The 16,844-nt window shown below is 41.9% G+C and overlaps 2 protein-coding genes across 4 annotated transcripts in view; one reads left to right on the top strand and one right to left on the bottom strand.

Moving 5' to 3' along the window:
• KLHL23 (kelch like family member 23) overlaps window positions 1-14,452 on the top strand; it is a 53,559-nt gene extending 39,107 nt beyond the window's left edge. For all 3 annotated transcript variants that reach the window (XM_074399525.1, XM_074399523.1, XM_039469986.2), the window contains 2 exons: window positions 2,769-2,921; window positions 12,236-14,452. In XM_074399525.1, the coding sequence (XP_074255626.1) occupies window positions 2,769-2,921; window positions 12,236-12,546 (464 nt within the window). In that variant the 3' untranslated portion in view covers window positions 12,547-14,452. The remainder of the gene's footprint in view (window positions 1-2,768; window positions 2,922-12,235) is intronic.
• LOC120364324 (large ribosomal subunit protein uL15-like) lies at window positions 9,426-9,950 on the bottom strand. The gene has a single exon (XM_039469987.2). The coding sequence runs from the start codon at window positions 9,923-9,925 to the stop codon at window positions 9,455-9,457; it is 471 nt and encodes a 156-aa protein (XP_039325921.2). The 5' UTR covers window positions 9,926-9,950; the 3' UTR covers window positions 9,426-9,454.
• Window positions 14,453-16,844: the final 2,392 nt, after the last annotated feature.

Raw genomic sequence — 16,844 nt, 5'->3', positions numbered from 1 at the left:
CAAGTGATTCTCCCACCTTGGCCTCCCAAAGTGCTGGGATTACACGCATAAGCCACCACACCCCGCCATACTGAGCTTTTAGTTTCCCAGTTTTGAGTAGAAAGGATGACTTTTTCTATTCGTTTTATTTAGTAGTCTTGAAGTGAATTAGCAGCTTTCTCTGGTAATGAACTTAATTTGGGTGCTGTCAGATTTAAAATTTATTTCCTTTTTTGGTCCTCGACCCAAACTAAGTTCATCAATATGCAAAGAAGAAATAAACACTTGGCTGTTTAGGAACTCCTAAATCTTTATTTTTTTTTTTCCATCATAACGGTCCTAATTATAAACCCACTTTTATTTTGGACCAGAAAGGAACGAGAAGATTGAACTTTATCCTGCAAAATGGTGCTAAGTAAAAGTTGGTGGAAAGACAAAACCAGCATTTTCAACTAAAATGAGCCTCATCATCTTTCTTCCTTTTTCCGTCTTCCCTCTGAACCCATTTCCTTGTCGTCTTCCTCCCTACTTTTTTGGCATCATTGATTCCAATTTTCCCAGCTCAGGACCTCTAAATCACTCTGGTTTGCCTTTGCCGCAGTCTGTCATCAAGGCCGGTGTTGTTGTTGTTTTTTTTTTTTTTTGAGACGGAGTTTCGCTCTTGTTACCCAGGCTGGAGTGCAATTGCGCGATCTCGGCTCACCGCGACCGCCACCTCCTGGGTTCAGGCAATTCTCCTGCCTCAGCCTCCTGAGTGGCTGGGATTACAGGCATGCGCCACCATGCCCAGCTAATTTTTAGTATTTTTAGTAGAGACGGGGTTTCACCATGTTGATGAGGATGGTCTCGATCTCTTGACCTCGTGATCCACCGGCCTCGGCCTCCCAAAGTGCTGGGATTACAGGCTTGAGCCACCACGCCTGGCCTGGTGTGTTTTACCTGTGTCTCTTTTCTCTATGTTCTTCCCTCCATACCCAAAGCCCCTTCAAAATCAGGCCCTCAAGATTGCTCACCCCAGCCAGTACCTAGATCTTTCTGGTAACTGTCATCCTCCTTTTGTTAGTTGCTCTCTTCCTCTGTTTAAAAACCTAAAAAACCTAATTAAATCCAGATTCTTTGTTGGGCATTAGTATCTTTGCCATATGGCTTCTGCTTGCCATGCCAGCCTTAAAATTCCATGCAATGACCCCCAGTGTGCCACCTGCCCTGGTCAAACTGGGCTACTTGACATTGTCCAGTAAGCCTTTGCACTGGCTTTTCCCTCTGTCTGGAATGGCCTCCTCTCACCTGTACCTGCCAACTTCCTACCATCACCCAGGTCAAATTCCGCCACCACCTGCTGTGATTTCCCTTGTCAAATGCAGTGTCTCCTTGCCCTGACCATCCCCAGCAGTTCATCTGTCCCCTTTTAATGATGTTTCTTCCATTTTATACCTAGTGTTCTAGTTACAGCCATGTGTCACTTGACAGTGACAGTGGGGATATGTTCTGAGAAATGTGTGGTTAGGCAGTTTTCGTTACAGGCTATACATCCTAATGGTACATCCTAATACACATCTAGGCTGTATGTATATAGCCTGTAATCTTAGGCTACAAACCTGTACAGCATGTTACTATACTGAATGCTCTGAGCAGTAGAACACAATGGTAAGTCTTTGTGTATCTAAATATAGAAAAGATACAGTAAAAATATAGTATAAAAGATAAAAATGGTAGACCTATTTAGGGCACTTATGATGAATGGAGCTTGCAGAACTGGAAGTTGTTCTGGTTGAGTCAGTGAGTGAGTGTGAGGGAATGTGAAGGCCTAGGACATTACTGTACACTACTGTAGACTTTACTTTTTATTTTTATTTTTTGAGACAGGATCTTGCTCGACACCCAGGCTGGACTGCAGTGATATAAACAGCTCACTGAAGCCTTGACCTCCTGATCACTTGATCAAGTGATCTTCTTGCCTCAGCCTCCCAAGTAGCTGGGACTACAGGCACATGCCGTCACACGTGGCTAATTTTTTATTTTTTGTAGAGATGGGGTCTCACTTCATTGTCCAGACTGGTCTCAAACTTCACCTGGGTTCAAGTGATCTTCCTGCCTCAGCCTCCCAAACTGCTGGAATTACAGGCATTACTGTAGACTTTGTATAGCTATATAAAAATGTTTTTTGTTTATCCTTATTCTATAAGCTTTTTTAATTATAATACAATATATAATAATTATATACTATGCATATTATATATATAACTTATTTATTTTTTTACTTGTTACACTTTTTTTGTTAAAAAATAAGACATAAACACATTAGCTGTCATCAATATCACTGTCTTCCACATCCACATCTTGTTCCACTTGTAGGCTCTCAGGGGTAATAACAGGCATAGAGCTGTGCTCTCCTGTGATAATAATGCCTTCTTCTGGAATGCCTCTTGAAGGACCTGCCAGAGTTGTAGATTTATTTACACCAGTATCACCAGGAACACACGAGAAGGCTTTATGCCATATCTTTAAAACAGCTACCACAATATCACTAGGTGATAGGAAATTTTCCGCTCTGTTATAATTTTATGGAGGTCATTGTGTGGTGCATGGTTGTATTTGTGTACACATCTCACCCTCTCTTAAAAGAGCACAAGGAGTCTTCATTTTTTATTCTTTTGTCCCTTACGGCACTTAAAACAGTACCTTGCATTTTACCATCAATAATAACAAAAACAATAAATTTAGCTCAGTGTTCACTGCAAAAAAGAACAAAAAAAAGATCTAAAGATGTGATTTTAATTAATACACAGGTGTGGGAAATGCTACTGCCTGTGTCTTACATGATGTTATCTACGTCATTGGTGGCCACTGTGGCTACAGAGGAAGCTGTACCTATGACAAAGTTCAGAGCTACAATTCCGATATCAACGAATGGAGCCTCATCACCTCCAGTCCACATCCAGGTAACAAAAATACTATCTCAAATAGTATATGTTGTGATGCAGTTTATCAGCATAAGGGATGGCTAAAAATGGGCTGGAAATAGAAGATGCTGATTTTATTGTAGATTACACATGGGCATAATTAAAAGGCTCAAAATATTCATATGTATTCAGTAATCATGATGAGATTCTGATTGGGTGGTATCTACAAATATTTTCCCTGATGTCTTTATATAGTGCACATTATAAGTCCACGTGGTCAAAAATGTTAGCTTCTTTAAAATTGTTTTCACTTAGTTTTTTTTGTGTGTTTTCTTTTCCTTTATGTGCCTATCTTTCATTTACAACATGAATTATATAAAACATGTTCATAAGTCGTTGAAAAGTACCATCTATCTATCAGATTGTCAGAAAGGATACCCAGTGATTGAAGTTCAGCTGGAGAGATTGTTTTCTGTTTTGGAAGCATGTTCTTTCCAGGTTTCACTTACTATTAAGCACTCACTTCTATAATGTGCAGAGCCATATGTTGGCCTTACCTTAACAGTCATACAGGGAACATGCTGTCTGGCAATGAGGAATGGCCTGTCTTCATGGATGTCTTTTGTTCTTTGACTTGTCTCTTTGTGAAGAGCTCAGAGGGAAGCACAGGTTTTAGCCTGTTTCAGTTATGCCATAGGTTTAAGTTGTTTTCATTAGGAAAGATTTATATCATCATGCCACCATGTTACCTTGAATCATTTTCCATAGCGCATCAGGCTTCCATGTGGGTCACTGGAGAGGGTAGTTGAAATTCACAAGCTGGAATCAGCTGAGAGAACTAGTAATACTTCTATAGATCAGGAACTGGCTAAGTGCTTCATATATATATTACCTCAGATTCTCACTACAAGTCTGTGAGCAGGTATCGTTTGTCACTGTTTTGTGTATTTAGGAATGAAGGCTTAGAAACAATAAGTAACTTTTTCAGGGTCACAGTTTCACAGTTTGAAAGTGGTAGACCAGGATTCAAAATCTGGCAGTCTGATTCCGTAACTTACGCTGTAGCCACTAAACAATCTGCCTGTCCTTAAGGGAGCAGACTCTCCTGCTTTCAACCAAGACAGCTACTTCCAGCCCATACATCGTCTATCCCATATGGTGGTTCAGCTGAAACACACCTAAATCTGGTGCTGCATCTCCATATGCCCAGGCTTTGCGTGAGAAGAAACTTAAGCCACAGGCTTCCCTGGCTCCAGAGACATCATGGAATGGGTAAACTTCTGCCTCCTAGTAGCTCAAATGTGCCATCCCAGACTCCCCACCACTTTCTGCTGTGATCAATGACATTATAATGGAAGGGAATAATAACAGCTCATAGTGAGTAATAGCATTTATTCAGTCAGTGTGTGCCAGGCACAAACTATTCCAGTAATTGTACATGTATAATCTGTTTAAACCTCACAATAATTCCATGAGCTAGGTACTGTTTTTATCACATTTTATAGGACACTGAAGTACAAAGAGATTAAATAACTTGCCCAGGCTACTTTGAGGTTAAAGCCTAGACAGCCTGGCCAGAACTTCACTATTATCTCACTTGAACCTCATGTTAACCTTGGGAGTTAGATGTTACTCTGCCTATTGTGGACAGACTTACCTTTACAAAGAAAATCCAATGCGTGAAAAGTCAGAATTCACAAATTAGAGGGCATTTATTTATGTTGTAAATTTAATGTATATGTCATTAAGAGGTTCCCTCAAAAAGTTTTGCATAATATACTTAAATTTCATGTAGCTTGTTAACTACATGAAAGAGTCTGAAAGACAGCTTGACTTTGGAATTAATCCAAAGTATTAGTAAGCCATGGCAAATTGAAAATCCCAAGTAAATGTTTAATTGCAGTATAAATCAATGGTAACATAATATACATCCACATGTAAAGTTTTGGTTTACATTGAACTTTTTCCTGATGAAACATAAAAAAACAGATTTTAAATCAGCACCTTGCATAATACGTTTTGTTTAGCTTTCACAATGCTTAAGATATTTTTGAACTGGCTTGTTACCAATATTTAAAATTTAGGAAATTTCAAATAAGAATAATGATTTCTGTCCTTTAGAAGAGATGGGAAGACCTGGCACCCTTAGATGTATTCCTTCTAGGCAGTAGTTACGGGAGCCAGGGGGCAGCTGTTCCTCTAAATGAGGCTTGTGTGCTCCGTTTCATCACAGTCCTTCCTATTCTCCTCACGTCACTGACCTAGGGGGCCTGTGCTGTTGTTTTTCTTGCTCCTGGCCAGCTTCGCTCAGCTAGTCTGTTAAATCCTTAACCCCTGAAGGCTATGCATCTGCCTCCACTGAATTATAGCAAGGTTTGTTTCTTATGGACTTTAGCAGCACCTCCTGAGGATTATAAATGTCATCTTTGAGTCAACCTATGGAGATACATAGCTTACACTAAGACATGACTACTACTATGGTTTTTTATTTTTGAGACGGAGTTTCGCTCTTGTTACCCAGGCTGGAGTGCAATGGCGCGATCTTGGCTCACCTCAACCTCCGCCTCCTGGGCTCAGGCAATTCTCCTGCCTCAGCCTCCTGAGTAGCTGGGATTACAGGCATGCACTACCACGCCCAGCTAGTTTTTTGTATTTTTAGTAGAGATGGGGTTTCACCATGTTGACCAGGATGGTCTCGATCTCTCAACCTCGTGATCTACCCACCTTGGCCTCCCAAAGTGCTGGGATTACAGGCTTGAGCCACCGCGCCCGGCCGACTACTATTATGTTTTAAAGATAATATAAATATTATCTTTTAACCCCTTTAATGGGGTAGTTTGTATAACTGGAAAACATGGGACTATAGTTACATTGAATTCAAGGTGATATTTATTGCAGCCCTACATTGGAAAAGGTAGGTTTCTGATAATTATGCAAAGATGATTAATTAAGTGCTAAGTCTTTACTGCCATAGGAGCTCAGAATCCAGGAGGAAATATAGGACAATCTCTGCTAAGTTCTGTAAAAACAAAAGTGCTATTGAAATTAAGCATAAAGAGAGTGTAAGTCTAATTGAGGGCAAGAGTGTAAGTCCAATTCATCTTAGAATGCTTCCAACAGTAGGTGGTTATGATCTGGGCCTTAAAGAATGGCTCCAAATAAGGAAGGTAGTTTTTGAGGAAGGGTTTTTCTGGCAAGAAGTCAGTCCAATGGAGGAAGGTGGAAAGGAAAGTTTCAGGTGTATTCCATTACCTGGGATTAGACTGAATGAATGGAATGTAAGAGGGTAGAATGGGAGATTGGATGGGAGAGCTCAGTTGGAGAGCTTTGAATGGCAGTCTGGATGCAGAATCATCAATGGTTTTTGAGCAAAAGAATGATGTGTGATCAGCTGTAGTTTGTGTTGTTGTTGTTGTTGTTTTGAGACAGTCTCACTCTGTTTCCCAGGCTGGAGTGCAGTGGTGCAATCTTGACTCACTGCAACCTCTACCTCCTGGGTTCAGTGATTCTTGTGTGTCAGCCTCCCAAGTAGCTGACCTTATAAGTATGTGCCACCATACCTGGCTAATTTTTGTATTTTTCTGGTAGAGGCAGGGTTTTGCCACACTGGCCAGACTGGTCTTGAATTTCTGGCCTAAAGTCATCCACCCACCTTGGCCTCCCAAAGTGTTGGAATTACAGGCATGAGCCACCATGCCTGGCCCAGCTCTAGTTTTAAGGAGAGAACTCATTTTAGGTAGATTGGGAGAAAAACAGCAAGGGGATATGCTAAGACTGTTGCGTTTAACCAAGGGAGAAATATGGAAAGCCTGAAGAAGTGATAGGAGTAGAAAATAGGGGCCAATGTGAGGAATGTCATAGATTCAGCGGCTGATTGCCTCCTTGGCCGACAGCATATAAGAGATGAGGGAGAGAAAGGAGTTGACAGTCATCTCAGGGGCTCTTGGGAGAATGGGGAGTACTGAAGGAGGGGCTGACAGGGAGGTTAAGAGGGAAGATGATGAGCTCAGTTTTGTAGTTCGGAGTGAAGGACTCATTGGATAACCCAAAAGAGCTGTCCAGCAGGCAAAGGGAAATGTGGGTCTGCAGTGGAGGAGAAGGGAGGTGGCTGAATGTAGAGATCTGGGGATTGTTTGCTTAGGTGGTGGCTGTGGGCATGGGGATGAATAAGATGCCTTGGGACAGTGGGACCAGCAGTATAGCTACAGGCAGAATCCTAGGAAATGGGCAGAGTGGAGGGATAAGCAGAGGAAGAAGAGTGTGTGAAGAGCCGAGAAGAAGCAGTGTGTGATAAAGAAGGACCTGTGGAGAGCTGTGTCAAGTAGGGAGAGAGCTCTCCTGGCTCTGCCATTTAAGCTCTTGGGCCTTACTTTCCAGTAAAATCAGAAAGTTAGACTACGTAAACTTTACAGGCTCTTTAATGAGAAAAGATCTTAGGAAAAAAAGTTGAAATCAATTCAGATGGATATTGTGGTTTTCTCTGAATCCCTCTAGTTATTTGTTCATATCGTTCATGTAACACTGAATACAGACTGCCGTGTGTGGATGTTTTATACTTGTGTGTAAACTTTTGAGCTGTGACAGATGGCATCACTCCCATCCTTGATTATTCATTTGTTCACTTATTCATGTCTAACATATCTGCTGTGTGCATCCTACATGCTGCTGTATACACAGTGCTAGGAGCACAGTGAGCAGGGCACAGTCCCGGAGCCTCAGTGGCTTGGAGGGGTTAACCAACAAGAAAAGAAGCAGTTACAGCTCAGGAAGAAAAAGTTCCTATCAGCAATATCAGAACATGTGTTGTATTTGAGTAAAAGAGAAAAAATGATTAGGATTCACTATAGTTTAAATATTTTTACTGCTATAGGAAGACTGAGATGGCTTTCTTAACATATGAATCAAAAATTCGTTTCTTTTTGGTAAATTTTGAGTAATTTAAGAAAAGCCTAGTAAGTGATGGTGAATCACTTTTACCAACTGATAAAATTTTTCAACTATCATTGATTTTCACAATAACCATTAATGTAATGATTCATATAATTGATATAAGCAATGTTTTCAAGTACTTGAAACAAGTAAATCCTATAAAAATTCAACATATAAATAAGTGGAAAGTAACAAATGAGTTTTTAAGAAGTTGGAGAATTACTTTCTTGGATGTCAGTAACTTGAGAAAAATATGTGGAAGTGAAGCAAAAATGCAGTCTTCTAAGACTTTCCTTAGCTGTCAAAACCCAGGGAGGGCTGGGCACGGTGGCTCATGCCTGTAATCCCAATGGACTGCTTGAACCCAGGAGTTCAAGACCAGCACCTGGGCAACATGGCAAAACCCCATCTCTAATAAAAATACAAAAATTAGCACCAAATGTTAAAACATACGCTCTGAATGAAAAAAAGAAAAATTAGCCAGGCATGGTAGTGTGCACCTATAATCCTAGCTGCAGCACACATCTGTGATCCCAGCTACTTGGGTTGCTGAAGCATGAGAATCACTTGAACCCAGGAAGCAGAGTTTGCGGTGAACTGAGATCGTGTCACTGCACTCCAGCCTGGGAGACGGAGCGAGACTCTGTCTCAAAAAAAACCCCAATAACAAAGAACTGAGGGAGAAGAACTTTACTGATAAGAAGTTGTCTTCCGGCCGGGCCCGGTGGCTCAAGCTTGTAATCCGAGCACTTTGGGAGGCTGAGGCGGGTGGATCACGAGGTCAAGAGATCGAGACCATCCTGGTCAACATGGTGAAACCCCGTCTCTACTAAAAATACAAAAAAATTAGCTGGGCATGGTGGCGCATGCCTGTAATCCCAAATACTCAGGAGGCTGAGGCGGGAGAATTGCCTGAACCCAGGAGGCGGAGGTTGCGGTGAGCCAAGATCACGCCATTGCACTCCAGCCTGGGTAATAAGAGTGAAACTCCGTCTCAAAAAAAAAAGAAGTTGTCTTCCACTTCTAAAGAGGAAAACAATTCTTTTTTTAGAGACAGAGTCTCACTGTACTGCCTAGACTAGCCTTGAACTCCTGGGTTCAAGCAAACCTCCAGCCTTAGCCTCCCCAGTAGCTAGGATTACACCACAGTCATGTAGAAATCACATTTCTGATTGTATTATTCTTTCTTTGTTTCTTTTTTTTTTTTTTTTTGAGATGGAGTTTCGCTCTTGTTACCCAGGCTGGAGTGCAATGGCACGATCTCGGCTCACCGCAACCTCTGCCTCCTGGGTTCAGGCAATTCTCCTGCCTCAGCCTCCTGAGTAGCTGGGATTACAGGCACGCACCACCATGCCCAGCTAATTTTTTGTAATTTTAGTAGAGACAGGGTTTCACCATGTTGACCAGAATGGTCTCGATCTCTTGACCTTGTGATCCACCCGCCTCGGCCTCCCAAAGTGCTGGGATTACAGGCTTGAGCCACCGCGCCCGGCCTATTCTTTCTAAAGAGGGGCTTGCTTATAAGCTTTCCTTCCACCTTATAATGTGAGGACACATTGAGACACGCGTGTACAAAGTACAATTCATTCATTAATTCAGCAAACGTTTACTGAATTTTTTTTTTTTTAACAAGTACCCAGCATTTAATGAAGCTTTCTCTGTGTGGCCTCACGCCACGAGGACACAGGCCCCCCGACACCCTTAATCTTCTCCTCAGCTCTTCTGCCGAAGAATTTGGCCTTGACGATGACAGGCTGCTTTGGGAGCTTTCCCTTGCCCAGAACTTTGTAGTAGCCCGATTGCACCACATCAATGATGGAAGCAGCCCCAGTCTTGTTTTTAGCAGCATTCACCCATGTCTGCTCACTAACCAAAGTCCACAGTTTGTCAAGGTTGACAGTTGGGCAGAAGCTCTGGTTCCTCTTTAAGTGGTAATGCCTCATACCAACTTTCCCAAAGTAACCTGGGTGGTATTTGCCAAAGTTGATCCTGTGGTGATGCATACCACCAGCATTACCATGGCCTCCGGGGTGCTTCCGGTGCTTGCCGATGCAGCCGTGGCCGTGGCTCACATGGCCCCGAAGTTTCCGGGTCTTCCTCAGTCTGGGTGGCATACTGGCGGCCCAGACGAAAGAGGAAGGCCTTTCCAAGTCTCGTGAGGTATTTAGCACCTGTTTACTGAATTCTTGAGGTGCCAGACACTTGCCATTCTCCAATTAGGAATAGATTAGTGGGCAGGACACAGTTCCTGGGCTACCAGGATGGAGAGAGAGATGACACACCTAGCCAGGTGTGGTGTGGTGGCTCATACCTGTAAGCCCAGCACTTTGAGAGGCTGAGGCCGGAGGATATCTTGTTGTTGTTTTTTTTTTTTTTTTAAGACAGAGTCTTGCTCTGTCACCCAGGCTGGAGTGCAATGGCACGATCTTGGCTCACTGCAACCTCTACCTCCCAGGTTCAAGCAATTCTCCTGCCTCAGCCTCCCAACTAGCTGAGATTACAGGCGCCTGCTACCACACCTAGTTAATTTTTTGTGTTTTTAATAGAGTTGGCGTTTCACCATGTTGGCCAGGCAAGGCAGGAGAATCTTTTGAGGCCAGGAGTTTGAGACTAGCCTGGGTAACAAAGGGAGACCCTATCTCTACAAAAAATACAAAAATTAGCCAGTTGTGGTGATGTGTGCCTGTAGTGAACTGGGCATCTCAAGATGCCCAGCTTCTTTTTTTTTTTTTTTTTTGAGACAGAGTTTCGCTCTTGTTACCCAGGCTGGAGTGCAATGGCGCGATCTCGGCTCACCGCAACCTCCGCCTCCTGGGTTCAGGCAATTCTCCTGCCTCAGCCTCCTGAGTAGCTGGGATTACAGGCACGCACCACCATGCCCAGCTAATTTTTTTTTGTATTTTTAGTAGAGACGGGGTTTCACCATGTTGACCAGGTTGGTCTCGATCTCTCGACCTCGTGATCCACCCGCCTCGGCCTCCCAAAGTGCTGGGATTACAGGCTTGAGCCACCGCGCCCGGCCGATGCCCAGCTTCTTGAGAGGCTGAGTTGGGAGGGTTACTTGAGCCCAGGAGTTTGAGACTATATTGAGCTAAGACTGTGCTACTACACTCCATCCTGGGTGACAGTGCAAGACCCTGTCTCTAAAAAAAGAAAAGAAACATTCCAGATAATGAGAAGTACTATGGAGAGAATTAAAATAGGATGATGTGATAGAGACACCTGACTGGCCACTTCAGGCTGGGTAGTCAGGGAAGGCCCTTTGAAGACATGAGAGTAAGACAAATCCTGAATGACAGGAAGAACACAGCTGTGCAGAGACTTGGGGAGGGGAGAGACTTCAAGGCGCAAGGAACAGCTCAGCGATAACAAGCTAAATCTTTCTTTGCTTTAATTTGAATGCACTGACTAATCCTCCTCTTCCTTCAGGGCTGCAGCTAGAGGTATTTAAGTGTAATTTTATGACTGCTATTCCCAGAGAGTGAACTGACAGGTTAGGAGTGATGACAAATGCGAGGGCATGGAAGAAACAGAGCAGGCACCAGGATGAGACAAAGGAGATGCTTCAGGCACAAAATGTAAGGCGACGCATGCAAGTGACTCACGGAGTTCTGCCCCCCTGCATTTTGCACCCTAAGCACCTTGCTAGCCTCACCCTTGTCATAGGCCTGGGAAGAAGGGAAAAATAGAGTTGTGAGATAATCCTGGTGCTTTGAAGATCCAGTAGGTTTGGGTATGGAGGAGGAGATAAAATGGATAACACTAAAACAGCCTTGGAGGGGGACCTCTTATATATAGACTCCCAGCCCCAGGGCCCAGATACCACACAGCAGCCCTCTGCCTGGGGTGCCTTTCACAGCTTCTAAGGATGATGGACTGTCATGTCCCACAAGTCTGGGTGTGTTTAACTTCTTGCATTTATAACTGGACCAGCAGTGTGAGAAGCACACAAGGCCAGCCTGTGTGGTACCTGTGGCTGCAGGCATGCCAGCTTGCCTGCTACTGGCTAAGGAGACAGCTGCCAAGACCTGAAGGGACACCACTGCTTATTGAGTGTATCTTTCTTCTGTAAGGACTCTACTGCGACTGTCTTTTACAAATAGGTGTCAAGTAAAAGTTGTCTGTGTTGAGAAATTCTCAGAAAGGTGATCTGTGGGGAGAGTTCCTCCCTGGCCTCCTATAGAACCAGCTAAAGACAAGCTGAAGGATAATGGCAGCATGGCAGGAAGAGGCCATTTGAATCGGGTGATGGGGAATGAGTTTCAGCCTTAGTGTTGCAGTATTGTATGCCAGAATCAAATGTCACCACTCCCCTATTTTTTGTGCGCTAAATTGTAAAAGATTATTATATAACCACACTGTGGTATCTCTTTTGTTTGTTATCCTTTAAAATAATTACTCTTTTCTTTCTTTCTTTTTAAAAGAATATGGATTGTGCTCCGTTCCGTTTGAAAATAAGCTCTATCTAGTCGGTGGACAAACTACAATCACAGAATGTTATGATCCTGAACAAAATGAATGGAGAGAGATAGCTCCCATGATGGAAAGGAGGATGGAGTGTGGTGCTGTCATCATGAATGGATGTATTTATGTCACTGGAGGATACTCCTACTCAAAGGGGACATATCTTCAGAGCATTGAGAAATATGATCCAGATCTTAATAAGTGGGAAATAGTGGGTAATCTTCCCAGTGCTATGCGGTCTCATGGGTGCGTTTGTGTGTATAATGTCTGATTGAATCTGTAGAAATGACCAAGCAGTCACTGTTTTGGAGTATAGTTAAAAAAGAATGCAGGGTTTGAAGTTCCTTACGTGATACCGTGTCTGGCACATGATAAGGGATCAGTAAATTGTAATTCCTAACCCTACTCTACTCCCAAATGCAGTGATTCATGGTCAAGAAAATCTTATGTATATACACAGTTGAATCAGTGTGATTCATACCTATAATCTCTGCTGTTCAAAGGTAATATAGAATATTTGACATTTGGTAAAAGGTGAACTACCTTTGCAGTGAATCTTTTCCTCTTGGTAGCATCAACACTGGGGATAGATCAGAATCATTCTGTGGAATGAAATGTCTCTCAAGAGCCTATAATATAGTAGATAGCATTATTAAGATACCTGGCTGGGTATGGTGGCTCATTCCTGTAATCCCAGCACTTTGGGAGGCTGAGGCAGGAGGATCGCTTGAGCCCAGGAGTTGGAGACCAGGCTGGCGAGACCTTGTCTCAAAAAAAAAAAAAAATCCATTAGCTAACAGGGATTTGAAATTTAAAGAGGGAATCTTCTCTACCTCTACAAAATCAACACTTAACACTTTTTTCACCTTTAGAATTATTTAGAATGTGGATTTACTTTGTCAATTTTTTTTCCTTTATAGTATAATTTATTGTTATTATTGTCTATTTACTGACTACCAGAGATATACAAAATATTGTGCAAAAGATGGTTACTGTTCAGAGAGTTTACAAACGAAATTTAAAAGAACGGCAAGTCTGAAAAATCGATGAGAAGATAGTCAAATATTTGTTTATGCTAAGAGCTGTTTTTAATTTTCAGCTTTGATGTAAATTGCTAGTTTAGGTGTCTTCAGTTCAAGCATGTTAGGAAATCCTCTTTATTCTTAAATATAGATACACATCTGCACATATGATTGAATTTTGGAGCCAGAAAGCATGTAGAGCAGTTGTGATTAGTAGAAAATACATTGACAAGAAGATATTTGCATTTATTTCCCAGTGCTGCCACTAACTAGATTATGTGACCTGAGTTTAAATCATTTAATGTCTCCTTGATGAGAGCTTCCTGAGCCATGCACACTGGCACGGCAGATCACAGATATGCCTAGATGCGGATCCCCTCACCCCTTGCTGCACCCAGAGGTGGCCTGAGTGGCTGGAGCCTCTGGGCCAGAACCACCTTTGTTCATTTTCCTCAGTGTGCCTACAGCATCACTTTCCATGTGTGCCATAACTTGGGAATAGTTGGGATGTGGTGCTTAACTCCTTTAAACCATTAGTTACCTGTGAGGCCATCTATTCCTCACTCTTCATTTTTTAAAAAGAGACAATAATTATTTTTAACTTTACTGAAGTTTAAAACTGCCTAGCACTTTTGATTAAAAAAAAATTTAGAAGGAAATTTTGAATGCATTTATTTCAGATGGCATTTTAAATAGATATGACCCTTTGGAAACACAATATGGTACTACATAGCAAGGGCTGTACAAATGACCATATCCTTTGCCCCATAAATTCTGCTTCTATACTTTTAACCTTAAAAATAATTCAGAAAAAAAGATGAATGCATGAAGATGTTTATGTCTGCATTCTTTATAATAACAAAAATTGGGAAAAGTATCTCCATGTCAAAGGAGAAAGTGGGATAATAAAAATAGTGAAATATTATACTGCCATTAAAATAATTATTTGGAAGACTGTGGACATGTTTGTGATATGGTAAGTAGAAAATAGTATGCATACGATGATTGTGACTTTGTAAAATCTTTATGCATGTGGAAGGTAATATGCAAAACAAATTCATTGTGTTAGTATAGCAGGATATGGAATGACTTTATTTAAATATTTTCTTTAATATTACTTTGCATTTTCAATAAAAGTAAATCACTAAGTAAGACTGCTCGAATTTGGGCTGCTTCGGTTGAAAGATAGCCTGAATTAAGGAAAAACACTGAATTGTAGACTACGTCAGTCTGGAATTGAATTGTAGACTATTGTATTGCTCTGAAGAACATTTAGCAATTAATGCTATAACGAATATGCTACCCAGTAGTGCTTTAGAGATCTACTTCATGGCGCAGGTGAGAACAATTGCAGTCACCTTCCCCTCCTTTGCCAGTTTATCTAGGTCCTGTCAACTCCTGAGTCAAGTCCGGCCTTCTCTGGACAATCTTTCCTGTTTCAGCCACAGTAAGACTCCCATTGTCACATTTAAGAATTGATCATTTATATGTGCATTTTGGATCTCTTGGCTAAGTTAGAGATTATGGACCACATCTTATTCTTGGCCTTCTCAAGATCTAGTATATCATGTGTTATGTCCAGTATACAAGGATGATGGTATGGATTGTTTTTACAGAAAAGCATGCTGGAGGTGCTTGAAGGATCTTGAAAATAGTTTGTGGTCTGAGTATTTAATTTTCAGCTCTTTTTTTTTTTTTTTTTTGGTAGAGACAGGGTTTCATCATGTTGTCAAGGTGGGTCTCAAACTCTTAACCTCAGGTAATCCACCCGCTTTGGTGTCTCAAAAGTGCTAGGATTACAGGCATGGGCCACTGTGCCCAGCCTTTTTTGAATTTATAAAATGCTGTACTTTGTGTCAAAAGCTCCTGTTTTCTATTAATTTTTTTTTTTTGCCATAGATTTGTGCACAGCAGGAAGGATTAAGAAGAGACAGTTTTCTGTCATTTATTTCAAATTTGAAATCACTGCAGTATGATGAAAAATGTTTTACTAAGGCCAAGCACTTTAGTAATCCCAGCCTATAATCCCAGGACTTTGGGAGCCTGGGGTGGGAGAATTGCTTGAGGCCAGGGGTTGGAGACCAGTCTGGGAAACAGAGAGAGACCCTATCTCTAACAAAAAATTTAAAAATTAGCCCAGCATGGTGGTGCATGCCTGTAGCTCCAGCTACTTGGGAGGCTGAGTGGGAGGATCCCTTGAGCCCAGGAGTTTTGAGGTTACAGTGAGCCAGGATCACACTGTACTCCATCCTGAGCAACAGAGTGAGACCTTGACTCTATAAAAAACAAAAATAATGCACATACACACACACACACACACACACACACATATATGTATGTGTACACACACACATACATTTATGTATGTATTTTTGTCTTGCACTAAAATCAGATGCAAGCCATTGCTTTGGGAGGGCAAACAGTGTTTTACAAAATAGTGAAACTCATGGAGATTATTTTAAGCCTGGATTAAGATGTTTATCCGCATTTTAAGAAGTTGTTATTTCTCATAGGTTTTATTTTCAGTGTTTTAGTTGGAACTGAAAGAGGATTAGCATCTAGGGTACTTGCTGAAAGGCACATTGCCCTACGTTTTCACATTTATGTAAATAAATACCTGTAATCCCTAACCCTCAATGTGACTATATTTGGAGATACAGCCTTTATGCAAGTAATTAAGGTTAAATGAGGTACTGAGGATAGGGCCCTGATTTAACAGGATTAAGTGTCATTATAAGAAAAGATACCTTGCTGTCTGAAAGCCAGAAGCAAGCCCTCACCAGAACCCAAACATATAGGTACCCTGATCTCAAACTTCCAGCCTCCAGAAAGAAAAAAACTTGTTTGCCACCCATCTATGGTATTTTATTATGGTAGCCCAAGCTGACTAATACAGACTGCAGAGGAGACGGCCCTTTATATGATCATTTTAGGTGCTGGATCAGCCAGTAGTAGACAGTCAGCCCTCCATCCTCCCTCCCTTCATATATGCAAAGCAACAAAAACCACTTGTTTTATTAGTCTGAAAATGTCTAAAACTATAAATATGGCTTCATAGGTCACAGTAGGCACAGCTTGGAACTTCTGTCTGCCTCGGAGCAGTTCTTCCAAAGGCTGTGGCTGTGCCAATGCCCCAACTCCTTTTTTATTGGACACACTTTGACTATGCTGTAGTTTGGATGTTTGACCTCTCCAAGTCTCATGTTGAAATTTGCTCCCCAGTGTTGGAGGTGAGGCCTAATGAGAGGTGTTTGGTTCATGGGGGCAGATCCCTCATGAATGGATTAACTTCCTCACTTGTGGGTGAGTTCTCTGTTTGTTCCTGTGGGAGCTGGTTGTTAAAAAGAGCCTGGCACCTCTCTTCCATTTTCTTCCTTCTTTTTTCACCATGTGATCTCTACACACCCAAAGCTCCCCTTTGCTTTCCACCGTGAGTGGAAGCAGGTCTGAAGTCCTCATCAGATGCAGATGCCCAATCTTGGACTTTCCAGCCATCAGAATCGTGAGGTAAATAAACCTTGTTTTCTTAATAAATTAACAGTCTCTG

This window comes from Saimiri boliviensis, chromosome 5 (assembly GCF_048565385.1).
Source record: "Saimiri boliviensis isolate mSaiBol1 chromosome 5, mSaiBol1.pri, whole genome shotgun sequence".
Taxonomy (NCBI): Eukaryota; Metazoa; Chordata; class Mammalia; order Primates; family Cebidae; genus Saimiri; species Saimiri boliviensis.
The sequence above is the reverse complement of the archived record's forward strand: the minus strand, read 5'-3'. Positions and strand labels throughout refer to the sequence as shown.

What these genes read in the sequence shown, in the direction of transcription:
- LOC120364324 (XM_039469987.2), bottom strand. Translation starts at nt 9,925, where the DNA reads ATGCCACCCAGACTGAGGAAGACCCGGAAACTTCGGGGCCATGTGAGC.